Source organism: Grus americana, chromosome 3 (assembly GCF_028858705.1).
Source record: "Grus americana isolate bGruAme1 chromosome 3, bGruAme1.mat, whole genome shotgun sequence".
Lineage (NCBI taxonomy): Eukaryota > Metazoa > Chordata > Aves > Gruiformes > Gruidae > Grus > Grus americana.
This window is the reverse complement of record NC_072854.1, coordinates 63,276,217-63,300,645: the sequence shown is the minus strand read 5'-3', so window position 1 is coordinate 63,300,645 and position 24,429 is coordinate 63,276,217. Positions and strand designations below refer to the sequence as shown.

Here is a 24,429-nt window from a genome sequence, read left to right as displayed (position 1 = left end):
CGTGGATAGGCAATTTTGATTGTCTTATATTTGGGGGCTGGCACTATCAGACATGAGATGAAATAGGTCTGAAAAAGGCCTTTGTTTGTAAGGGTGGATTATTCAGCTGTAGCTGGAGACTATAACTTATTACAATACACTCTCCCCTGGCAGCTGAAATAGACTGTAGAGCAAGCCCCACTGGAGCTCCAAAAATCTGGGATGGGAGTCTGGCCAGAAAACCTCAAAGCCTTGAAGTATGTTCCATGGCAAGGAAAGAGAGGTTACTTTTCCCCTCAGGTTTCTTGCATTCATAAGTGATAATTACCATCAAAACAGAGAGAGAAGATAAACGCTGGATAAGCTGGCAAGGAAAGGACCCAAGTTGCTGTCCCCCACAAACAGGAATGCCTGCCTAGCACAGAGGATGGTGTGCTCATTCGACATCCAAACGGAATTGGGTTAAGAAGTAGTTGAGGAGCCCGTGCTTACTTTACAGTACGTGAAATAATAACGCCGCCTCAAAAGATCGGAGGGTCACGCTGCAATTCCAGTGTTCATCTCAATTGTAAGCGCGCCCTCGTTGAGGAATGGAAGTATCTACAGGACTAATAAAAGCTGTAACCACTTAGGCTTTTGAAAAATATGCAGCCTAAAGACTATGATAGGGGAGGAGGGTATTCCTAGCGGGTCCTGACCTACGCACCTTCCATTCATTTATTCACTGAGCAATATGTTTAAACAAAAATAAATGCCGCGGTCCAATTGGAAATGTCTCATTGTTGGAAAACTTGGCCTTTTTTCATGTCCATTTTTCTTCTTTTGTGATCTCGGTCCGTGAATGGTTTGTAATGATCTCACATTTTTTCTCGATGGGGGAATCTTTCTCTGCAATTCAGAATTAACACTATTTCTGTTCAGGAAGTAATGTAGTCAGTGAATGCAACCATTTGGCAGAAAGGAGGGAAATAATAGTCAGGAAATTAGCTACACCACGTTTTGGTTGGGTTATTTTCCCCACCCTTTCCCATTCCCACATCCCGCTGAAAGCACCAGATCTACTCCAAGTATCAGTCTGAGAAATCACTTTTTGCTTGCAAGTAAAATGTATTGGCTCCAGCTGTAATTTAGTTTTATGCTACACAGAGTACATATGGATTTTATGGCATGTACATTGAATAATCCCACCAGCCATTAAAATAATTTGGATTTTGGTGGCAAACAACGGAAGCTGGACATTTCTTCGAAGGGGCCTGCTGATGTACAGCTGAATGCACTCAATCAACATATTTTATTGTCCATAGTGTGCTGCACATTTAGCCCTGAGAAAGCTCCTCTACTGTCTGCTCCAAAATGCTGGAGCAGCTTTAGGGATAACTTCCATCCCACACCCCTTACCCAGACCGAGCCCCCGTTAACTTTAAAACGTGGAAGTTCTGCAGGCATAAATATTTGCATGCTTCATTGCTGGACAAGTCCTGCTGAAGTCAGTGGGAGCTGCTGGGCTTAATTGCTCTGGAATATCCTAACAAGGGCTCTGATTCACCTCTGGGAGAGTTTTAGCAGTGGCTTCGATGGCAGCCAGATCTTAGATGGTGTAACTAAGAGAGAGGAGCACAAATCGGCTGGGCCTGAGTGGCGCCGGCCCCTCGCCCAGCTCTCTGCGCGTGCTGCCCACGGCGGCAGAGGGAAAGCGCAACTTCAGACTCTGGTTTTGCAGTTGCTGGTACCTCGGTGTAGGTCGTGTTGACAGCACCTATTGTTCTGAAGCATTTGAAGGGCATCCAAGTTTTGGCATCATTAGATTATTGCCATGGTGCTCAGGCTGCAGATCCTGTACAATCAAGGGGTTTTACTTTATGTTCAATCACTATGAGCTGTTATCTGCAGCTTTCATCTAGTCTCCATTAATGAAAGAACAAATCATTCCAGGGACTAAATAGATGTTTGACCATTCAAATATATGCAAAGTGATATGATTTATGAATGGGAGGAAGTCGTTTTGCAAGCCTAGAATTCCATTTGCTGTGGAATTTCAATTTAACAGTGTGAATCCGGTTAAATCCTGAAATATTAGGCTTAAGAGCCCTTTACAGCCAGAGAGCAGGTTTTGTCATACTACATTACCAAGCTGTACTGCCTTTCAGCTGAAGGCTCCTAATGACTGATATTTCTAAATCTCATCCCATTTTGTTAGAGGATGATTATTTATTAATACTATTAACATTGCTGCAAAGAGAAAAATAACAAACTATTCCCCATGATTTTGCCGATCAAAAAAGAAGGAATGGGCTTGAACTGCAGCAAGGAAGATTCAGGTAAGACTTTGAGAAAGCATTGTGTTAAGAACAAAGAGGCCTGAAGAAACTGGGCAGCTCCACCACTGTAGACATTCAAGGAGAGGTTAAACAAATCTATTGCAGGAATGCTTTCTTAGGCTTGATGCTGCCTAAAAGCATGAAGATGACCATAATGACCTCCTGAGATGCCTTCCAACTGTATTTTCTATTTTTATAGCCAATAAAATGTCCAAGACTTGCTGTTGAAGTGTCTTGGCAAGGGAAATATTTTCCCTTTCACCAAGTCTGCACATGGCATCCTTCAAAGTGAGGGCTGTGGAAGGCACAACTGGCACAACCATGCAAGCTTAACTGCAGCACAGCCGACGATTGCCAAAGCATTGCATCACGGCCCGGCTTTCCAGCAGTTCCAGCCCTGTGGCAGGCTTCCACCTCTCGGGTCTGGAGGCATCGCTTTCCTTGATGCTGCTCCCGAGAAGCGGAGTGGGCGGTTTCGCTGAGGGCCAGAAATGTGACTGCAGTTCAAGAATCCCCAACTCCGGGCTGGCGAGGTGTTTTGAACCGGCTTGTTGAAGTGCATCAGGTAGGGCTCCGCAGCTCTGACACTAGCGCTGAACTCCTGCCGTACCGGCATGACTGAGCATTTCCCCCTCTTGCAGCCTGCCTTGTCCTTTTTGTCCCAGACCTATGCGTTGCTCTCTGTTTACCAAAACTGCCTTATTTACAGCTACGGAGGCTTTGGCGGATCTGAGTTTGGGTTTTGTCACAGCTGGAGAGCAGCTGCAGAGCATCCTTCCAGACTCTCCGCCCTGGAAACTGAGGCACAGAAATCATGAACGCGGAAAGCTTGGCAGAAACACAGAGCAAGGCAGCGAGCATCTCCGTTATTTTTAATTCCTGCTCCTGTCTCTCCTCCTAACGTGGTCACAGCAAAAAATGAGGGTAAAAACAAGCCCAGATGTTGCCTGCCTGTTTGACCTTTCTGTCCTGCCATCACTTGGTTTTTGGTGGTGGGTAGGAAGCTGTCAGTGTTTGTGACAAAACAGAGTGTGGTTAGGTCTAATTCAAGTTGCTATGGAAAAACTGATGTTAGGGGAAAAAGTAACCTGGACCAAATATACTTTACACAAGGGAAGAAACTTCTCTACTAGTGAAGTTAGACATGTGCTCATCATGTGATTAGAGAAGGAAAAAAAAAAAAAAAAAAAGCCAGTGCATTTGAGAGGGTCATGTTGAGGTATGACAGCGGCCAGAGCAAGGACCTTTCCCCCTCTGTGGCTGCAGTGGCCCTGGAAGGCTGGAGGGATTCAGAACAGCTCTGCAGACACCGGTGGGTGGCTTCACCGAGGCTGTCAGAGAACTAAATATACCTTGGTTAATGACAGCTATTTACCTAGAGAGGATGTGAAAACAAGTGAAATATTTGGAACACACAAATAATAATGATGTACATTTTCTTTTTAATGGAGGAAGTATAAATAGCAGGAATGAGATGAAAATGAGAAGCAAAACTTAGGCTACATGTAAATGGAAAAATCCTAACATTGGGATTGTGGGATCATCTCCTCAGGGTAGTACTGGAAGCCCATTGTTTGGGACTTGAACAACCAGACAGAGAAGGAGCACGAGGCACCGCATCGCAGGGAACAGTCCTACCTTTTGCACGGGTCATTTGGATTTCCCCTGGCTTCTTTGAGGAAGAAAGTTAAAAGTCATAAGGCTCCTTGGCCACCACTTCTCCTTGAGGATCTGAAGGAATGTTTAATGTTGACGGCTCAGCCGAACTGCAGCTTTGGGAATTCTTATCTATCCTCAAATTCTTATCTTTAGTTTCAGTTGTTTATATTTCCTGACTTCCTGTCTACAGTGCTTATCCAAGTTTATTGTTCAGTTTTACTATTCCTTGTTTAACAACTGCTCCTTTACGCTCAGGAGTTGGCGGTGCTTCAGCAGTGGCTGATTTCTCTGTTTATCTTTACCACCTCATTCAGGTGTTAGAAGTAACATGCTAACCTTGGAACAGTCTCAACAATCCCAAGATGCAAAGTTTCCCCATACTTTTGCTGTTTATTTTTTACTTTTGTAGCAACCTTTTTGTTTGTGGCACAGTTCCGGACTAGGCACGATTATTGCATTCCTCTACTTGTGTAACATTACGCTTGGGCGGCAGGTTGGTGGGGTTTGGGGTGGTTTTTTTCTCTGATCCATCCTAGGGAAAAAAGGGTTAATTAGCCTCAGTAAAACATTGACAGTCACTGGGGACTGCTGGGACTGAGATGAAAAACAAGACTGCACCTGTATGCTGGCAATTTCAGATTCTGGTCAACTATTTTTCTCTAGCGCTTTGTTCTGCCAGCTGCCTCAGTGCTTTGGATGCAGGTGGAAGGATGGACTTTGCTATCTATAAAAAAATTTAATGGTGAAGACCAACTTCCGCCTCACCTCCCTGGGGATCAAAGTTATTGCATTGCCACACAGTATGGCAGAGCACAAAGCAGGCTGCAGATGCCTAGCCACCGCGTGGAGGTCTCGACTCGAAAGAAATAGCTTGAGATTTTTTCCCTCCCTCCCCCCCTTCCTCCCTCCCTTCTTTCTTTCCTTTTTTTTTTTTTTCACTTTGAAAGAGATGATGAATGCATGGAAGGAATGCAGAGGGGACAAGCCGCCACTGTGTAACACACACCGCGCAACATCCGCAGTGCAGTTCCTCGACAGAGGGGCTGTTGTAGCTCTTCCAATGCAAATCTAATGCAAAGCAAAGGATCGCTCGGGAGGTCTAATTGTACGGCTTGATGTGTGCTCACAAAAGAAGTTCTGACAGAGACCCTATAGATTTATGTCATAATGTGCTAGTGTATGATGAAAATAGATAGTCCCGCTTGCCCATGAAGGTTCCTTCGTTGCCTGTTGCGGAGCAGCAGATAACGCACGGGCTCTTTGAAGGGGTGAGATCTATTCTCACGACAATCCAATACTACTAAATAAATCTCATAACGGCAAATTCTGCTTGACGCAATGGGAACTTTCTGGGGTTGTGTTACACTGTGTCATACAACAAGGCTCTCCTTGACATTTTTGACTGCTGTGGTGGTAGAAATAAACAATTTTTAATAGCAGTATCAAGAGCTGAAATATTTAAATGTGAGTGGAAGGCAAGACTTATAGGATAACAGTCTCCATGAAAGTATTTTTAGCAGGGGGAAACCCCCAAAATATCCAACGGAAAAGTTAAAGAGCTATGCACTGTTTGTGTGGGCTTTGAAAATATCAGAAGCAAAAGAAATCTGCTTTTCCCCCTCTTTTTTCAATTACATGAACAGATGCTTAATTTAGGTTGTTTTCTAAGGTGGTTGTTTTACAACACTGCTCTGCAAACCCATGCCTTCAAAGTGTCATAAAAAGAGGAGAAAATACAGAAGTTGCTAAATGGAGATCAGCAAGTTACGGCAGCTGAAAATAACCTGCATGCATATTGCAATGAAGCATGTGGGGGCTTTGGAGGAGGTAGCTGGGTGGTTGGTTTTTTTTATTTTATTTTGAGCTGCCTGTGACCTTCGAACGCTAATCTGTCTTTAAGCAGTGTAAATTTATGTGCATAACATGGGTAGCTGGCTACGAAAGAACATTTGGTATTAAGAAAGATTAAAAAAATCTCACATGTTAAGACATGCAGTACCCCAAAAAGAACGGCTTTCCCTCTTCACCACCACTGCAGAAAATACTTAGCTGGTTGGCAGACAAATCTCACCTGTCTCTACAGCAACAGGTACCACCATGTGCTGTGAAAGGCAAAATAGGATAAGAGTTGGAGCGAGGATCTTACCTGGTGTAGTATATATACAGTGTGCTCCTACATGTGGTGTTAATGCCACCTTTAACTCTGTGTAGGAGGATCTTGCCAATACTCATTTTGCACCACTAGTTTCATATGTAGTCATGGGACATCACTTTGTCCCGTGTGTGTCATGTCATTAATGAACGCTCCTGTAGCTCTGATTGCCTAAGGGTGCAAGTGAGATTCTGTTATCTGCTACGGAGAAAATCAAAGTCTGTAATATCTTTTCATTAGTTCAACCATTGATCTAAGAAGCTGTATCAGCTAGTCTAATAAAAATATTGCTCTCCCTATAAACCTTGTCTTACTCTGTTGTAAATGAGTCACTTTTTGTGATAGCTGATGAGAACTTGCATACTGCATGGTGCTTGAATGGGTTTCTGAACTTTCTATCCACACTTTGCAGTTTTATCTTACGTTTGGCAGAATATTGACATCATTAAGATAAACGACTCACTATTCCGCTTTGGTTTGGAGAGTTACGTGAGGCAGTTACAATGCTATTCATATGCCTCATTTTACATCCAGATGTATTAGTAATAGTTATTTATTGTCTTACAGACAGGTTGAATTTAATGTAACTTTTACAGTCTGTACTTTTTACCATAGGTGCTGTTTCTAAATAGGCGATTTTATGTTGTGATGAGTTCATATTTGACATAATTTCAAATTGTTCTCCAACGCAGACATGCATTTAGTCTACGTGGTATAGTCTGTTTAGAACAGCGAAGCTGAGACCTGAAATACTCTAATCTGTCAGCAAATAATGGTAGCTGAGGAAAGTGAATGCTGATCGCTTTTACAAGTGAGCGAGTTTTTACCTGAAATGGACTAAGCCTGAAAGGCAAGTGTGATTTTCTGAAGAGAACTTCCTTTTTAGATGTACAAACTTTGGACGGGCCAGGTTAGCGGAGAGGGCCTGAGTTAAATGCTATGCTGCTTTGCTGTTTTGCTGTTAGCGTTTTGCTTGGTAAAGCTTTGGTTTTAGCCCGTATCGAATGGGCTTGTAGGTGAGGGTGCGCTGGGAACAGCATCTAATGACATGTGTTTTGTAGTGTGAATGCAGAAATATTCTTGATAGACAGGTGGTACCGGACGTGTCTGATGATGAGGAGGGGTTTGGGACTCCGCTTACTGAGCATGTTAATGAACTCCCTAGTTCATCCCTTTGTGCTCTACACATTTTGGTCTCTCCTGTGAAATATTAAGATTTTTTTCTAGAGAGAAATCCCAGGGCTGCTAATGTCATCCCTGCCATATTGAGAGATCAAAAATATCCATTCAGTTCTGGATCCCTGCGTAAACCTATGCAAGACTCTTTGTTTAATGAAATAGCTAGTCAGCTCATTGCAATAGAACTGTGTTCAGTAATAACCAAATCCATGGGAGTGTATGAGTAGCACAATCTGATTTCTAAAAGTAAAAATTACATAATGACTTACGATGAAGGCACTGCCATAGTTCTTGGAATACCTAAAATAAGATCAAATGAAGGCGTTATATCATTTTCCTTGGCAAAGGTTGATTTTGACTGTCAGAAGACAGTACTGCACACCCATTGCATTTTTTTTCTTTCCACAGCACTCACCTCTGAGGCTTTCCTTGGTGTGGGAAATGTATGCGAGTCTAAAAGTGATATGAAGCTGTATTTTCTTCCAGTCCCAAAGTATAGGGGTTTCTGAAGTATTGAAACAGTATAGAAGTGGTGAAACAGCATAGATGTTTCTGAAGAAGTTTCACAGATCTCATCCCTATCTTTGCTCTATCTGCAGTTCTCTTGTAATGATATCGAACTATTCCAGTAGCCTTAATACGTTCAGATATGAGTATAAGGAAAGAATGCTGATCCTCATGATGAACTACGTGCCTAAAATATAAATAACAGTGTGGTTAGTGAAGCTTTGCCTATATTAATATGCTCATTCACTTTACCTGTGCCCAAGTCAGAAGGGCGTTCTGCATATCTGTTCAGTAAAGGCATTTGCATCTTTTCAATTACTTTGCTTGAATGTAAAGTGTTGGTGTAAAATGAATAATCAAAAGATAAATTATCATTTAAAGTATAAATTAAAAGACCATTAAGCCTTGGGAGTGCACTACTTCAAAGTTAGGGGAGTCAGAATTGAGGTTCTCCATGCAATTAATTCACCCTCCCCTCGCTCCCCACTTTTCTGTATATGCATTATAATACTAATCTTAATTACACATATTTATGTGTGTGCACGCAATCATACACACATTTACATCTGGATCCCAGCCAGTAGTTCCCATCGCTTCCAACCTGTCTTTGCACCCACCTTGCCCTGTATCCCTCCGCATTCGTGCCGGGTAACCTCCCCCTTCCCACGGTGGCTCAGCAAGGGGCAGCAGGACGTCCCCTTACGGACGGAGGCAGCTGAGCTGGGCTGCTGCGGGACACCGCGCCGGCCCCCGAGGGCGAGGAGCAGGGTCACAGATGGGCAGCCGCGGCCCCCGAGCCTCGAATGGACGGCGCGTGCTGCCCAGGGGGTCTGCAAGGAGTGGAGCTGCCAGACCGGAGTCAGCCTCGGGGACTCCCGTGCCAAATGAAATGCTCAGAGGGCATGACTTGGACAAATTTATATGGATCTTCATAGGAATAGGAGTCACAAATGACACTCCCGTGTAAAATTTCAAGTCCCTGATCCACAGCGTGGAGGCAGGAGAGTTTCTTAATTGAAAGCAATGTAAAAATATTTTAACTGGGTGTCATGGTTTAAGACCAAACAACAGTGGGGAGCTTAAATGGATTTTTAATGACAGGTATATGCAATGCAAAACAAAAAGTCAGTTAAAGTTCACGGACTCATGCTAGCAGCTATGCTAACTAGGTCTACCAGGGCAAGGAGAAACTAGTTTTCCTCAACCTCATTCTCAGAAAGGGCTGAACCGTTTTTGCTACAACATTTTTTTTTTCTTCGATATTTCTCTTTATTTGTTTTCCAGTCTAGATTGTCTGCTCTAGTCATTCTCCTACCTGTGGTTAGTGTTATTCAAAGAAGACACACTCTAACTGAAACTCTATGTTCCCTGTAGCTAATCCAGTACCACCTTGCTTGTCTGAGAATCCTGAAAATATTTAAAAAAAACATGCTTTTCAAGGTGGACAACGCTGTCTTTCTAAAACAAATGAGAACAAGGAAAAGAAATCTTAGCTAAGAAGAGTCTGGTTTTTCATCAGAGCTTTGCATATGGCCAACTGCCTTGAAATGTGTTGATAAATTAAGTAAATATTTTTCTACTGAAGAACATTTACCAGGTACATTTTTGGCTGAATATCAGCAATTTTGCAGCAGGGGGTGATGATTGTGCAAGGCTTCAAGACAAAGATGAAAATGGTCCACTCCTCCCTGTGCGTAGAAGGAACATGTGGCTGAAGTGTCATGTCTGGAATACAAGTTGTGAGTTTTTTTCAAATCTGAGCAGTAATTCGCACAAGCCTAAAATAACCAGGGCTCAGACTGCCCATGTTTTGTAATATTCTTGACAGCTAATAAGTAATCTGTGTGTGCTTTCTCGCACAACCTTGATGAACAATTCTGAAAAATAAAGCTGTGTGATAAACTACATCTGTCCCAATAAAAACGCAACAGTCGTGCAGCTCTGAAAGCCGTGGATTCCCAGATAGCTGAACCACGATGGGAGGCCAAACATTCACAGGATGTCCTGGAGCCCATGATTTTTTCAGTCAAACTTTCTAAATCCTTCTGTAGAAGATGGCTGCGGCACAAGTTGACCAGGCATGTTGTTCGATCAGCATGGACAGCTGTGGCTTTAAACAATGACAGCCATTGTTAGGTCAATTTTAAAGTAGGTCCTTAAAGTTAACGTGATTATGCAAATGTTGCCCTAACTACTGTGGCTGTCTTATATCCTTCACAAATGACTGCATTGTCACTTTTCATTATGTGCATACAGTCCTGGTGGTTTGGTGGTATCATTATATCTCTCGGAAATGGACCATGTAAAGGCCATTCACTGTTGGCACTGCATTGTGCTTTTCTCCAAGCAGACCAACCTTGACCCACAAATGAGGGTGGCAGGGATTTTCAGGCTGAAACCTGCGTATGTTATTCACATGATTACTCCCATTGACTTGGCTGGAAACTCTTGCATCAGGAATGGAAGAATTAGGTTAAAACATAGTTGTGAAATTAAATCCAGTCCACTCTAAACTGCGGTGTATGTGGACAAACCTCTGACAACCTAACTTCTAACATAAATGGCTTTGTGTGAAAACACTTGCAAAATAAATTAGAAAGTTAATCTGTTATTCATTGGGGAAAAGAAAATGCCTCGGACAATTTCAGTATGTTTTTTCTCCATGGTGTCTTTATTATTATTATTGATATTGTTATTATTATTATTAATAATAATAGTTTTATTTTCATCATGAAATGCCTTTTCACAGAAATCTGTGATCACAAATGAGGAAGCTGAGAGATCTCAGGATCCATGTGTTCTGGAAGGTGCAGATTTCCGACGACTCATCAGTTGGGGGACATGACTGATTTCAGACTCTTGGTTGCATTGCTTTCAATGAAAACCAGTGACTTGCAGTTTCAGTTCTCATCGCAGAAGATGTTCTCACAGCAACCTCTTGTTTGGATCGTTTTCTCTTATTCTGAGCACAGAGTCTGATGTTTGTCTGAATTCTGTCCTTTACGATTTCTGTTCAGGTGGCCAAGAGTCTCCGTGACCGAAGCACACCATACGCAGCCTGTGATAGATTCGGACTGCTGGTTGGGATTTGGGCCTCCACAATGAAACATCCTTACTTTATGTTTAATACAGTAAGTAAGTGTATATATAGAGTGAGAGACACATGGATATATTTGCATACACTTACTTAATATAAGTAAACATAAAGGAAAATCATCACCTCCCAGGGAAGTCAATGCTTCTCCTTTGCTGGCTTGCAGCAGCTCTCTAATGAATGTAAACTTCCTCAAAGACGTGGAAACTGCAAGGGCAACATGTTGTGTTGCTCGCTTGTGTTATTCTACATGCAACTTCTCATAACATCCCCATCACTGTAACACCTGAATGTTGCTCCAGAACTAGGGTGACCTTTGCCAGCCTGTGGGCAGAGACAATAGAAATCTGGTAAGTCCAAACCTACCCACGTAGCAGGCGGGCTCTCCGTCCTCCACAAAGCCTGGTTCTCCTGGGAAGTTTGGATTAGGGTACGAAAACCCACCTTGGCATAGCAAGGCCAAAGTTGTAGCACCCTCGGCATCAGCTTCGAGAGTGCAGGAGCATGTTTGGGACTTTGAGCCTTCTGGACAACTTCCTGTGCTCTAGCCAAAAGCTGATTTCTGTTATTGGAAATCCTTTGAAAAAAAGTCAGTTATGAGTGTTAAAGAGGAAGGAAGAAAAGCTTGTACCACTCTGACAGTTAGGAAGGCAAACCAAGGTATCATTTAAAATTTCACATTCAATCCATTCAATCTGTCACATAAAAACCTAGTTGCTCCATTGATCAATTGCCAGAGAGGATGGTAACAGGTATTTTTTGGATGTCAGACAGACAGCATAACAAACCTCAGAAGTGACAACTTAACAATGGGAGTGTGGGGGGGAGGCGAGAATCCAGCGGCTTATTTTAATCATCACGTAAGCGAGTTTGCTGCTTTGCAATGCCTGTGGCAAAATCGTGGGGCAGGTGTGTGTCAGGTTGAGTCCTCTCTTGCGGCAGTGGCGCTTTTTTTTGAGATCCGAACAGTAGCTATGCCAACGGGATGCAATGAAAGTCTGTGCTAGGAAGTGATGGTTTTTAGAGCGGTGATGGAGGGGTGACTATCGCATCGGTTCCGTAGCTTATCACCGTACGAACTGCGTTTGTATTTGTTATGGGTTTTCTGTTAGAGGATGTGGCCACAAATCAGAGGTTGGTGAGGAAAGGATTACTCTAACATCTTTGATTACAGAAAGTTAAGGGTGTGTCTGAGTCGGTGCTAGCTCAAGAGGTCTCCCCGTGAGTTGCTGTTCCTGGGGTGCCACCACGGGACCTTCACAGGGCAGCAGGAGAACTCGTCCCCATCCTGGGCAGGTGGGCAGATGCTGAGAGGGTGCCGAAGCTGAGCGTTATGTGGCAGGGCAGGCGGGCAGCCCATCCTGCCCCTTCCTGGTGGACCCCCCAGCCTGGAGCAAATCACCCCCAGTGAAAGGCTTTTGTGCATGGATGGGGCTTGACCAAAGGCAGGTACTCAAGATATGATCAAAGCTCACTTTTTTGGTGAAGGTGATCCTGAACCTGGGGGTAACAGGAGCACGCCATGAGTGTGTGGGGGCTTCTCCTGAGTGGGGGGTGGCAGGGGCACATCAGCCATGGGCAGGGAAATGATCCACGTTCTCCACCATCACAAAGCCTGGGCTTGAGCCCGCTGAGGTCACAGACATCAGCGACTTTTTTCAATCCATTTTCAGTGGGGTTTGGTCCAGATCCCATGAGGGGTGCATGCCTTGGTGGAATAGAGCTGAGCCCGCCAGAAGCAGCTACGGGAGCAAAGGGGCTGGCCAGGAAGATGAGCAGAGCTGAAAAGAAGAGCAAAGTATCATCTCTTTATTATTTCACTGAATGATATTTTAGGCCTTTGACTGCAGCAGACCATGGCTGTTTCTTTATTTTATTCTTAGGTGGAGCGAGGCTTGGCCGGGCAGGTAGGAGCTATAACCCCGTGCAGATTTCCATTTCCTTGCCAGCAGCGCAGGCTAGCAGCACCTTTATCTGCACAGGAAGGCTGAGCCGGCGCCTCTGAGGTCTCCGCCTTGAGCTCGTAGGAACACAGATACCGAAAAAAACCCATCGCTTAAATAGTCACGGCCTCCCTTCGCCTTCAGATAACTCCTATGCTGATGTACGCTGATGAGAGAGTTAATGAAACATTAGAGGCAGCGGGGAGAGATAGGCGCGGGCAGGAAAGCACACCTGCAGGCACCCTTTCAAGACTCTCTCGGGGCTGACTTTATCGGGAGGGCCACGGCAGGCTCGCAGCTGGGCCGGCAGGAACCGGGAGCTGCAGAGGTGGTCTCTATGGTTAGCGTAGAAACCTGTTTGTGGAGAGCTTCCTGAAACTTTCTTCTTCGCTGTTTGCGAGGGCTTCTCTGACAGATGTGTGCGCAGAGCGCATCTTGGAGCTGTAGCTGGGAGTAGTAATTTAATAAAGTTGTTTCCCCATGAAATGAAATTTCCTCGGGCGTAAGTTGAGCCAGTCTGTAAATGCGGGTCCATGCCGTCTGAGAGGAGGAGGCTCGTTTTTAAAAAAAAAAAAAAAAAAAAAAACAAACAACAAAATCTGCACTTGTTCTGATAATCAAGTGGATTGGAAAAATGCCTTGTAGAAATGTCATGCATCGAGAGGGATTGTAAAAAAACCAACCACCTGATCACAAATAATTTATGGAAAAATAATTGCAGAGTGAATACTTTTTACAGCCCCATAACCACTGCCAGTTTGCAAACACGGCTGAAGGCAGAATTTGGACCTCTATGGTTTGTCTTCATTATCTTACTCTCATCAGTCACCGAGAGCAAAAAAGTCACAGACAAGTTTATGCTGGTACCAGGGTCTTCAGAGAAAACTGCTGAGACATCGAAGCCAAGTTCAAAGAAAAGAGTCAAAGGGAACAAGTGCATTTGGTCAGGAAATACAACATGAGACATTAGCCTGGTGATTGAATGTTGTGGGTAGTGTCTTTCCTTGGCCACCCAGGCAAAACACCATCATGGCTCCTGAGCAACGCCTGGGCCATCGACTGACTCCACCCGTGCTTGGGAACAAGGAGACAAGCAAGATGCAGAGCAGTGCCTCAAAATCCGGAACTGAAATATTTTTAACGTGCTCTTTAAAAAACAAACAAACAAGCAAACAAAATAAATTTTAAATAGATTTCTAGAAACAAGGTTTTTTTCTGTCCTTTGCCAGAGTAAGAGGAGGTGATGATTATGATGCTACAGTCACAACCCTACAGAAACACCCTTTGCTGATGTGCCTGACCGTGTGGACTTGAGGGAGCGTTGGTAGCCATCGACTTAGCTGGCCTGGATAAGGATCAAGATTGCAAATACTGAGAAAAACTCCTTTTCTTCCAGCTCTTTTGAAGGATCACTCTGTGCTACAGAATATTCAATGCTGTGCTCTGTGCTTTACCCTCAGCAGGCTTGTTATTTTGGCTCCTAACTACAAAGTCTGGCTCTTTCATTCAAGCTGTAATGTTTTTTCCCAAACCAGTCCAAGCTCTGGCACTCTCTCATTTTAGGCTGATAGCTGCCACGTAGGTCAGACCTGTGGGATTTGAACCCCCTGGGACTCTCTGCATAGAGTATGCTTTGCTGGGGAGAGCTGGAGAATTACAGGGTCTAGCTGGGAAACACCTCACACTCTGGTATTTTCCTTTATTTTTGCTCTGGCTCCTTTGCCTCTTCATTTTTAATTAGTGGCACATGCTGAAATGATAATTTAAATTCTTTTCAGAAATCAAAAGAATTCCCACTGACAACATTATTAAGTTATAATTACAGTGAAGAAAAAGGTTAATAGGAATTTGAGCCAAATATCTACTCTCCATTAAATAAGAACTTGACTGAACCTGTTTTCCCTTCGTTTTGGTAGGCTACTGTAGGTTTAAATGGGTCTGGGATGGCTATACACCTGTGCAAAGAGCCACTGCAAGGCCAAATAGCCATCGCCAAGACCATCTACATGGACCTGTCTCAGGATAGGTCTCACCTGACCAGTGATCTAGGTGGAATATAACAGACAGGTAGGACTTCTCTCGGACCTCTGAGAGAAAGACGTGTATTTCTGATGGTAAACAGAACACGGTCATGTGGAGATATTTGTGTGAGAAAGACATGTAGGAGGTGGCACTTTATTGCAAAGGAAACTTAGCAAGTATTGGCGGGGGAAAAATAATCAGGTTCCTGGGCTACAGCATTCACACAAAGCCTCTTCCTTCGCTCATGCTGAGCGCCACACGCATGCAGAAACATATGCAAATCAGCCTTAATCTACTGAGTGTTTTGCATTTTCAATGAAATGAGAGAGGGGAAAAAGAAACATTTTCCTCTGTATTAGCTCTACGTGTGCCCATGAACAAGAGGATTATTGCAATGGTTTTGCATGTTAAAAATGCGTTTTAAAGCAACTGAAGGTGTAGGGGAAAAAACCCCGGTCCTTTTGCTGGGCACCTGCAGGGTGAGCCTCCATGTTTCCCGGTACTGCTCCGCACTGGGCGCTAGATAATGATCTGTTTAGACTCAGCCACGCTTGGTGCAGTTGCAGCTGGAGCCCTACGAGGCAGGAGCTTTGCCTCGAAGACCTGTTGTAAGCTGGGTGCTTCTTTTTCCCCTTTTTTCTTTTGAGCTGTAATGCATTGCTTAAGCTGTGGCATGCCTCAAAGGCAGACCTTTCCCTCTTCCCAAGTTGCACACCATCGAGTCCCGCAGTCCTCCCTCACATCTTGCACAAGCGTTTTTTACGGCGTGAGCCCGCAGCCTTTGCACAGGCAAGTGCTCCCGCTGACTTCCCCTTCTCTGTAATCCATACCCAGCGCCGGGGTCCTGCCTGTGGTCACCGCTGCAGAAATACCTCGGGGCTGGCTCTCCCCCGGCCCAGGCGGGGGCAGGTGGGAAACACAGGCAAAACTTGGAGGGGGCTGCTGCTGAAAGCCAAAAGCGCACGAGAAGGGACCTCACAGAGGCTGGAAAAGGCCTTTTTGCTTCTCCTTTTCTGTGCACGGCATGGTGTGAGGGCCAGCGCGTGGCTTGGGCTGGGAGGACTGGGCAGGCTGGTGGGGAAAGAGTAAAATGGACTGGAAGGCGCTTCTGGGGCTTCTCAGCCCATATGGGGTGGCTAACACAAGCTTGGAAATCAAAATTATTTTCTTCACGGAGCTGAAGTCTGCTTTCAAGACTATCAGTCCGACTTTAAAGTGCTTGCATCAACTTAAGTTTCATCGAACATTTTATTTTCAAGCTACTAAGTAAAATGCTTTTTATTTTTCCTGGCAGGTTGCATCTTTTTTTCTCTTTGTTTGTTTTGTTAGCAATTGCTTTTGCTCTGTAGTGTTCCTGGGGCTGAATGTCCGCAGCACTTATGCTGCACGAGGCTCTGCAGGTCTGCCCAATTATTTGCTGTGCAGCGTAACACACCAGGTTTCAAAGTGTATCCTCACCTCTGGTTTCTTAAGACAAGCGTAAAAAAAATCTGTTCTACAGTATAGGAACTCCAGAATATTTTGCTCTTATTCAGTGGGCTCCTGATCTGATGGTCTTAGATGAAGAAATAAATTATCCAGTATTTTGGGAGAACAGCAGTTTTACACAAAAGGTGCAGCAAGCCTCCCACCAGCACTTTGGTGTCACTAGAGATGTGCCTCGAGTCCACAACATGCTCAATACGTACTGTTTTGTTCTGTGCTCCTTCCACTTCCTTAACAATCAATGAGAACCGAGGATGTTGAGGCTACCTATGGTGTGCAAAACTCTATTCCTTACTTATCTAAGTGTGCTGGAAAAAGCCTTCTTGGCTTGATTGTTGCCTATAACAACACCGCCAAAACACTAAAGACAAACAAGATTAGGAGACCATGCAGGTTTAAGTAAAAAAGAACACACTTTATTTATCTACAAGGCAGTACATTGTGGTATAAAAAATTAAGTGCAGGTGAAGCTGCACCAAATGCTATTAAGGCAGCAAAGTCAGAGGCTGTTATAAAAAACCCAAACAATAAAAAAATAAAATAAAATCAGTGTTTTGCCATATCAATACAGATTTGGTATGGCAGTACAAAGAACCATGTATTTCTAAGAACCTGATTCAGTACACAAGACCCAAGTTAGGGAACAATTAGCTATACATGGAACAAAACAGACAACATGAACAAGACAGTGTTCTCCCAAACATATGAAGGTGCAATGCATGCTGTTACGAACCAATGAGAAACAAAACAATACATCAGACAAAAGAAAAAATCTCCCAAGAACAGTGTTCAAAAATATTGCTTATAAAAAAAAGGGGAAAAATATAAATGATGTAAAAAAAAAATTCAAATAAAAAGGTTTGAAATGCTGGTGCATAGTCAATTAGCTAACATCAACATTTGTTTTCTTTCCATATAAAGCTCTACTGCTCCTTTTACACTAGCAGCATGTCTACACGCTAAGGTCTGTAGCAGCAAAACACAGTATTCATTTGGCATTTACAAAATTAAATTACTGAATAAAAATATAATTTTTCTTATAAATCTATTTCATACAGTAATATTTTTTAAAGCAAGCTAATTACCCCCCCCAAACACAAACACACAATGTATAACGGTCTAGAACCATAACAGAATGAAAGAGTATTTCAAGAGGCATGGCTGTTTGAGCATTCACAATCTTGATCAGTTTTCCCCCTTTGCACAGACTAACGTTTGTAGTAATGCTTTTCACTTCAGTATTTTACACCAATGCATTTTGTTCAGTGATTTAAAATATATCTGTTTGAGTACCTGCTCTTTTATTATTTAAAAAAAAAAAAAAAGAAACAAACAAAACCCCACCCCTGGCTAGCGCATCACTGAAATAACAATACTGGTGTATTAGGTCTGCTTGATCTCAATAAGTACAAAAAAAATTATCTTTATTATAAGTCTGCACTTAAGATCATTAATTACTGATTCAAACTCAATACCTAATAATTTAGGCAAGTATCATTTATTAAAAAAAAAAAAAATCCTCTTAAGTTGGGTGAAATCCAACAAGAATATATATGCTGAGTGACTAAATGCACTTTGTGCTGCTCCCAACTGTTGTACCACAACAAAGATAGGCTCTTCTCCCATTCATGAAAAGTCTTCATGCAGAGGAACAGGAATTTCCCAGTGGAGGTGAAGTGTTCTCAAAACCATAATGCTTCTCTGTCCGTCGACCCTTTCACATCACCAGAGTCCGGGTGGGGAAGGCGGCCATGTACTTGCGCGCCTGATCCGTCAGGGCCATCTGATCCTCAATCTTCCCGCAGGACGCTGACTCCCAGGCGTTGTTCAGATGCTAAATTAGAAGCAGGCAGAGAGATTTGAGGTGAACATCACGTGATTATTTGCAGCCCCAGCCCCGCTTGCGATTAAGTGTGCATGAATATGCAGTAGGATGTTGTCCCATCTCCGGAGAAACTGAAATCTCAACACAACAGGGGAAAAAAAAAAAAATCACCCCCACTTTCAGTCAGTGGCCGGAGGGGTGAGCAGGCCAGACGACCTGCAGAGGGGCACACCACAACAGCCAGGATCCAAAACTCCCCACTTCTCTCTCCAACAGTGTCTTCTCTACGAGGCCACATCTACAGCCTTGCCTTTGATCCTTCCTTTCCGTGCAAGGTCTAAAAAGGGAACTTACTTGCAGGTGGACTTTGCAGTCAACAGGGCACAGGCAGGCTAAAGCCCACGGTTATAATGGTCAGCGCTACGACCACGCACAAACTCCTGCCGAACCTCCGATCTAGAAATACAGCTGCGCTGCCCCTGCTCCCCAGAGGAACCTGACCACGGCTAACAACAAGTCCCAAGCTCGAGGCTGCTTCCACCTGCGCACGGGGAAGAGCACGTGCCCATTAGCAGAGCTCCTCCGGCAAAGGAGAAAGGGGGACGGATGACTCTCAGCAGAAACAGCATTTTAATTATCGTGTAAGCCATTTCACTTCTTGTGGTATTTATGGAGGTTACAGACACCATTTAGTATAATGTTAAAGTGAGATAAACATATCTGCAGAGGGCTGTGCACCCTGTATTTATTTACTCACTACACATGCGAGATGTTTCTCATTGCCTTGAGCTATAAACAGTAATGAAATTTCAAAGCTGGAATTTACCAGTACACGCACACATTTGCACACTCTTTTTTTTTTCTATCGAACTTTCTCACTTACTCAGTGCATCTGCTTTTCCACGTTGAGATATTCACTAAGGCCTGACTAAAAACTCTATTATATTATACGGAGCTAGTTGCATGAATACCCTGCACTCCAAAACTGCAAACGACTGTGCTTAACAGAAAGCTGCCTGCCAGCGAGGAAATCCCAGTACTGTTGAACATTGAGAAGGTCTATGCTGAGATCCACCAACAAAGACAAGCCAGGAGAAACCCTTTTCTATTTTGCTCTGCTTTCAACAAGGATCATCTTTGCAGTTCAAGATCTAGATTGCTCAACGAGATGGCCAAAGCCTTCCCAAAGTCTGGAACACTGGGTGAAGCATAATTTAGTGGCCTCAAACCATCTGCTAAGAGCAGAACTGTCCGGGCGTGCCAATGGCTCTTCATGCTCCTCCTCCTAGTTGCTAACGGTGCAAGAGGATCCTTAAATTATTCTCTGGCCTAAATGTTTAGAGAATGGTCTTCTGACTGTAAACAGTGTTATCTGAGACATATGGATAGCAAAAGGCTGGGCAACATATGAAATACAGATAATTTCTCATAACGTGCCCTAATCAGGGCACTGGTACCAACACAGGGACCGAGGTTCCCTGCCTTGGCGGGCTTACGGTCTAAAAGGGACAAAACCAAGCAGCATGATGAAGATGAGGGCAAGTACGTTAGTCCTCTGTAAACTGCTGGGCTTCCCTAGGCACAGCTTTCTCTTCTCCTCTCTGTAGACAAGTTCCAAATGTTGTTTCTGCTCCTGATGCCTTTTTGCAGGCAAAACTCCTGCCGAGCTTCTGTGGGAGTTCCCCGTGCGAAGGAGAACCAGGTCAGGCCTCAAATCATTTAAGTTTCTGCAGCTTTTTGTGGGAAAGCTGCATCTGTGAAGGGAACAAACATGCCCTGCACCTCTTTTCTAGCGTGATTCAACCTGGGCTGGCTGTGTACCTTGTGCTGTGGCTCAGCCTAGGGCACATGCCACAGCCAAAAAGCAGGTGTGACATACTTTCTGCATGCCGCAGACATGCATGCGACACGCCACAGCTTCTTTTATGTTTTGGTTCAACAGCTTCCAGGGTAGCTTTTTCAAATGTACCTACATCAGCCAGGAACCTACAACCTCCTGTTGATCCTCAGTGGGACTCAGGCACCTGTGAGTATTTTACCCTATTATCTAAGAGGTATTTGCATCAGGGAGCACATTAACGCCCGGTACACTGCCATTGGATTTACTTAGAAGTCAGATTTGGTCTGCACACCTCAAAAGCAGCTGGTAGTTCCAGAATATTGATCATTTCAAAGGACAAAAACACGTGTGCAACGGCTATTTCCCCGTGATCTCCCAAAGCTCAAATACACTGCTCTAGAAAAGGGAGATAAGCAGTCCCCTAAAAACTGAAAACATGTACGGAAAAGTCCATCTGTCACGGTATGTCAATTTTTGAAAAATAGAAGTAACTTCAGGCAAGGAGTGTCCCTATTTCATAAATTAGGCTTAATTGTTAGTATCTTCACTGAGCTCTTTGTATTAACAGCCATGTGCTTAGAAAAGAAAAAATAATAAATCTGTATCCTGATATCTCCAACATCTCAGCAGGCTGCTACATGTCACTCATTCCACTGAAAGCCTGGTCTTCGTTTAACCCGATGTCAGCGCAGCAGAAGTGGGGCGGGCAGGCAGTAACCCACTGCCCTCCCGCCCGGCTCGGCTGCCCCAGGGAAGCCCTGGGCAGGAGGATCAGCTTAGACCCCTGACTCCAGCCTGCTTCAAACAACTTTAACTCAAGCTTTGTCGTAGAGGCAGCGCGGGAAAACCTCCCCCACAGAGTTTTGACCCTTGTATTATTTTCCCAGAAATGTATTACACTATTTTTTTTTCCTCTTGTGGCAAATTTATAAAAAGAGACTAACTTTGCAGTCTCACTGACGATGGCGAGAGCTTTGTTCGAGTAAAGAAAGCAGAATTTGACCCAAAGCAGTATATTTTCTGAAGTAGCATATTAATTTACTAAGCCAGTTTTCAATTCTGTCTTGGGGAACCCTGATAATATTTAAAGTGGGTATTTTTAAAAAACATTTTCTGTCTGAAGCCTTGGCTCTCGGCAGCCAACACAAAACAAAGCACAATGTGCTTGCCTTGCCAGCCCTGCAGCGCGGTGCCGGAGGCATGTATGAAAGTCATCCCGACGCGAGAAGTTTTACTTCCCTCCTTGGCAGGGAGCGCTGGGTCCCACGACCCAGGCAGAGCGCTTTGCTGGCGCTGGGCACGCACAGCCACGGGAGCGCTTGGTAAAAAGGGAAAAGCGCAACGCCTCCTTCCACGCCTGCACCGCAGCGAGTATCGACAGGGCTGTGTCACAGGGACGTGGCAGCGCCCGGCAGAAAGCAGCGCTTAGCAAATGTTTCAAAAGAGAAGGGAGCTGGGCAGAAAGCTAGAGGCACGCAGGAAGACAGCACAGAAACCCAAGTCAGACCACCCCTTTTGCAGAATGCTCATTGCATCTCCCCTATCATATTTAAAGGTCCAACTCTGTAAATCAACAGATGCGAACACAAAAGCTTTGTAACTAGAAGGCAAAAGGCCTGACCCAAAACCCGCTGAAATTGATGGGCATGTTTTCATTGATTCAGTAGATTCATCCTACTTAAATTCAGCCATCTCAAAGTGAGGTGTTTGTTTTGGCACCTAAATCCCTAGCCAGTGGGGAAAGAAAGGGATTTCCGCAGTACTATTCATGCCATATTTTATTTTTTTTATTGCCTCAAAGAGCAGGAGACTACTCTTAATTTTGCTGTCAATTAAAAGAATTTAAGCCTTTTCAGCCGGTACTTCCAGCTGTATTTTTCTCTTCTACACAGAGCAGTTTTCTCTTTTTAAGTTAAAACAAGGAGTGGGGGGGGGCGGGGGAGAAGACGGCATACTACTATGAGTTCCCATAGGATAAAATTACAGATCCATGGTACAATTCCAGCTATGTCATTCTCCCTGGCTCATTTTTTTTTCTCTTCACCTCAGTAATCCTACCAGCACATCCTTCTCCTGGCAGCAAAACTACCTCACTTATCCTGTGCCTTCAACTGCCCTCAGGCAGACGCAAACTGTAAACAAAATGTCAAAGCTGTAACTGGGATATCCAGTTAAAGCACTTTAAATAAAAACTTGGACCGTCTAGAGAAAACAGAGTAAGGAAAGACAAGACTGCGGAAAGGTGCTTTTCTAACAGAACTAGTACTTCTGCACTCGGAGCCCGGACCGCCTTTACATGTGCTGTCTGCGTGGCTTAAGAAAGCTCCTGTGTTACGACAGGAGTTTGCGTGTTAGGAGTGGGTGCCAAAACCAAAGGCTGCTGCAGTCCTGCAGAACCAAGCTCCCAAACCGATGGAAGTGTAGCAAAAAATCTTTGGGCAAAGAACTGTATCTTCAGCAACTCCAGCAAAGTTATTGGCGTTACGTACGTTCCCATTAATTCAGCCAAGTTGTGCTGGCATTTAAAACCAAAAAAAAAAAAAAAAAAAAGCCAAACTGTTTAAAATATTCAAAAGGCTCAGACTATTAGAAGGTACGTTATCATGTTTCTCTACTGCAAAAAGCTGGATTTCTTGCCAGTTTTCCCTTAGATTACACGGTATGGATAATTCACAGAACATGCCACTGAAAACAAGGTTTGCAACAGAAATGCAGTACTCCTTCCGAAACAGTAGAACAATCAACGCCTTAAAGCAAGCAATTTCCTAGCAGAATACGATGCGTATCATGTAGAATAGTATGGCTTTCTATTTTGTAAGGATGCAGAACCAAGAGAAACCCTTTTGCTTATCAAGACCAGACAGTAAAGACTAATTAAAAACTCAAGTGACCATAAATTAATTCTGCTTCGTTTGCTACAGCAGAGCACTATTTCTGCTCATGTTGCTAGTTCTCCTCTGGGGCACACGACAGCCTTCTCCTCAACTCTGGGGCTTCCCCAGTTGCTCAGAAATACAGCTTGCTCAATGTGAGAAAGTAAGATGGCCCAACTTTTCAGCTTTTATTGTAAGCCCGATACCAGAGCTAGAAAGAGCTATTTGGTGGTGCTTTTAAGAGCTTAACTCTGAAGCCCTTACTCAGGCAAAACTCCTGTTTGAGATATATGAGCTTTCCGAGTAAGATTCATGAGGGAGATACGGAAATGAGCTAAGCACCTGCAAACTCACATTAGGATATTTAGTCCCTTTCTAGTTTTATCCTTGAGTAATTTTTTTTATTCACGGATCAGAATACATTGCTGCAAGTAGCTAAGAGTTAACAGCTGTCCACTTTTCTTCTTTCTGAGAGACCATCGCCTGCTTGGGGCAGCTATAACTCCTGCCCTGTTTGCAACCTTAATTGTGCTGCCCTGGGAGGAAAACATGCGATGACTGACCTGTCCCTTCCAACCTCCTTGTGCTTCCCTCACCTGTGCCAAGCACAGCTCCTGGTCACATCCGCTGCTGGGGAGAGAAGGGACAGCACAAGCGAGGGAAACCCGCAGGGCTACCATTCCTTGCTGTGCAAATCTTAAACCTCCTGGGACTTGAGCACAGCATGCTTCCCCCTCTCCCTTGACTAAACAAAGAAGAGTGTGCGACTTTGGGATCTTCTTGCCTCAAAAAAGCCATGGAGGAAAAGCAGAGAAAGTCTGCCGCTGCTGGAAAGCACGCTGCCTCGCCTATACGCTTTGTCTGACAACCAGCTGCAAATGAAATTCCACATTGCACTTTTTAAACGGAGAAAATTAAGCTTAATGACAGCTCACACTCTTGAAAAGGTTAACCAAGTAACTGTTTTAAAATCCTTTAAACTTACTCTTTAAAGAAAATGGTTACACAAACCGCTGAAAGTCAGGAAATTCGAGCTGAAACGTGTCAGTCTGTGGTTAAAAAATGGAAAGTGACAGGAGCTAGAGGTTGAAGAACATTCTCTTTAGCTTGCAGGGCTTCTACCTTGTGTTGTTTCCTTTGTTACTGGGGGAAGAAGATATCAAAGCAGCGCTATTTTCTTAAAAGGTTCCATTTCATGGTGCCGTTTGATAGCCTGCAGGGTTAGGTGGATGGTCTATGATTTAGCCTACTTTTCTATCTGTTAAAATGTCTGTGTTAGGATAGTTTGTATTATGTACTGCTACTTGTCTGATGGGAACATAATGTGAAATAAAACATAACTTTTACACAGGAACGGCCAGAAACAGAGTTTTTACGTAACCTCTGACAAGGCACTATTCAAGCAAATGCTCAGTACAGATCATCAGCCTGCCTCAGTAAGCGCTTCACATATTATCCCAAAATCTCAACCCTTGAAAAGTGCCTAGCGAGGCCAAAATCTCCCTGCAGTGAAACTAAGTATTGTCTGAGTGACAAAAATATAGGATGCAAAA

General features: G+C 43.9%; 1 protein-coding gene across 2 annotated transcripts in view; it reads right to left on the bottom strand.

Moving 5' to 3' along the window:
* Positions 1-16,776: 16,776 nt before the first annotated feature.
* MYB (MYB proto-oncogene, transcription factor) overlaps positions 16,777-24,429 on the bottom strand; it is a 28,545-nt gene continuing 20,892 nt past the window's right edge. For both annotated transcript variants that reach the window (XM_054820763.1, XM_054820762.1), the window contains one exon: positions 16,777-18,172. In XM_054820763.1, coding sequence (XP_054676738.1) covers positions 18,056-18,172 — 117 coding nt within the window. In that variant the 3' untranslated portion in view covers positions 16,777-18,055. The remainder of the gene's footprint in view (positions 18,173-24,429) is intronic.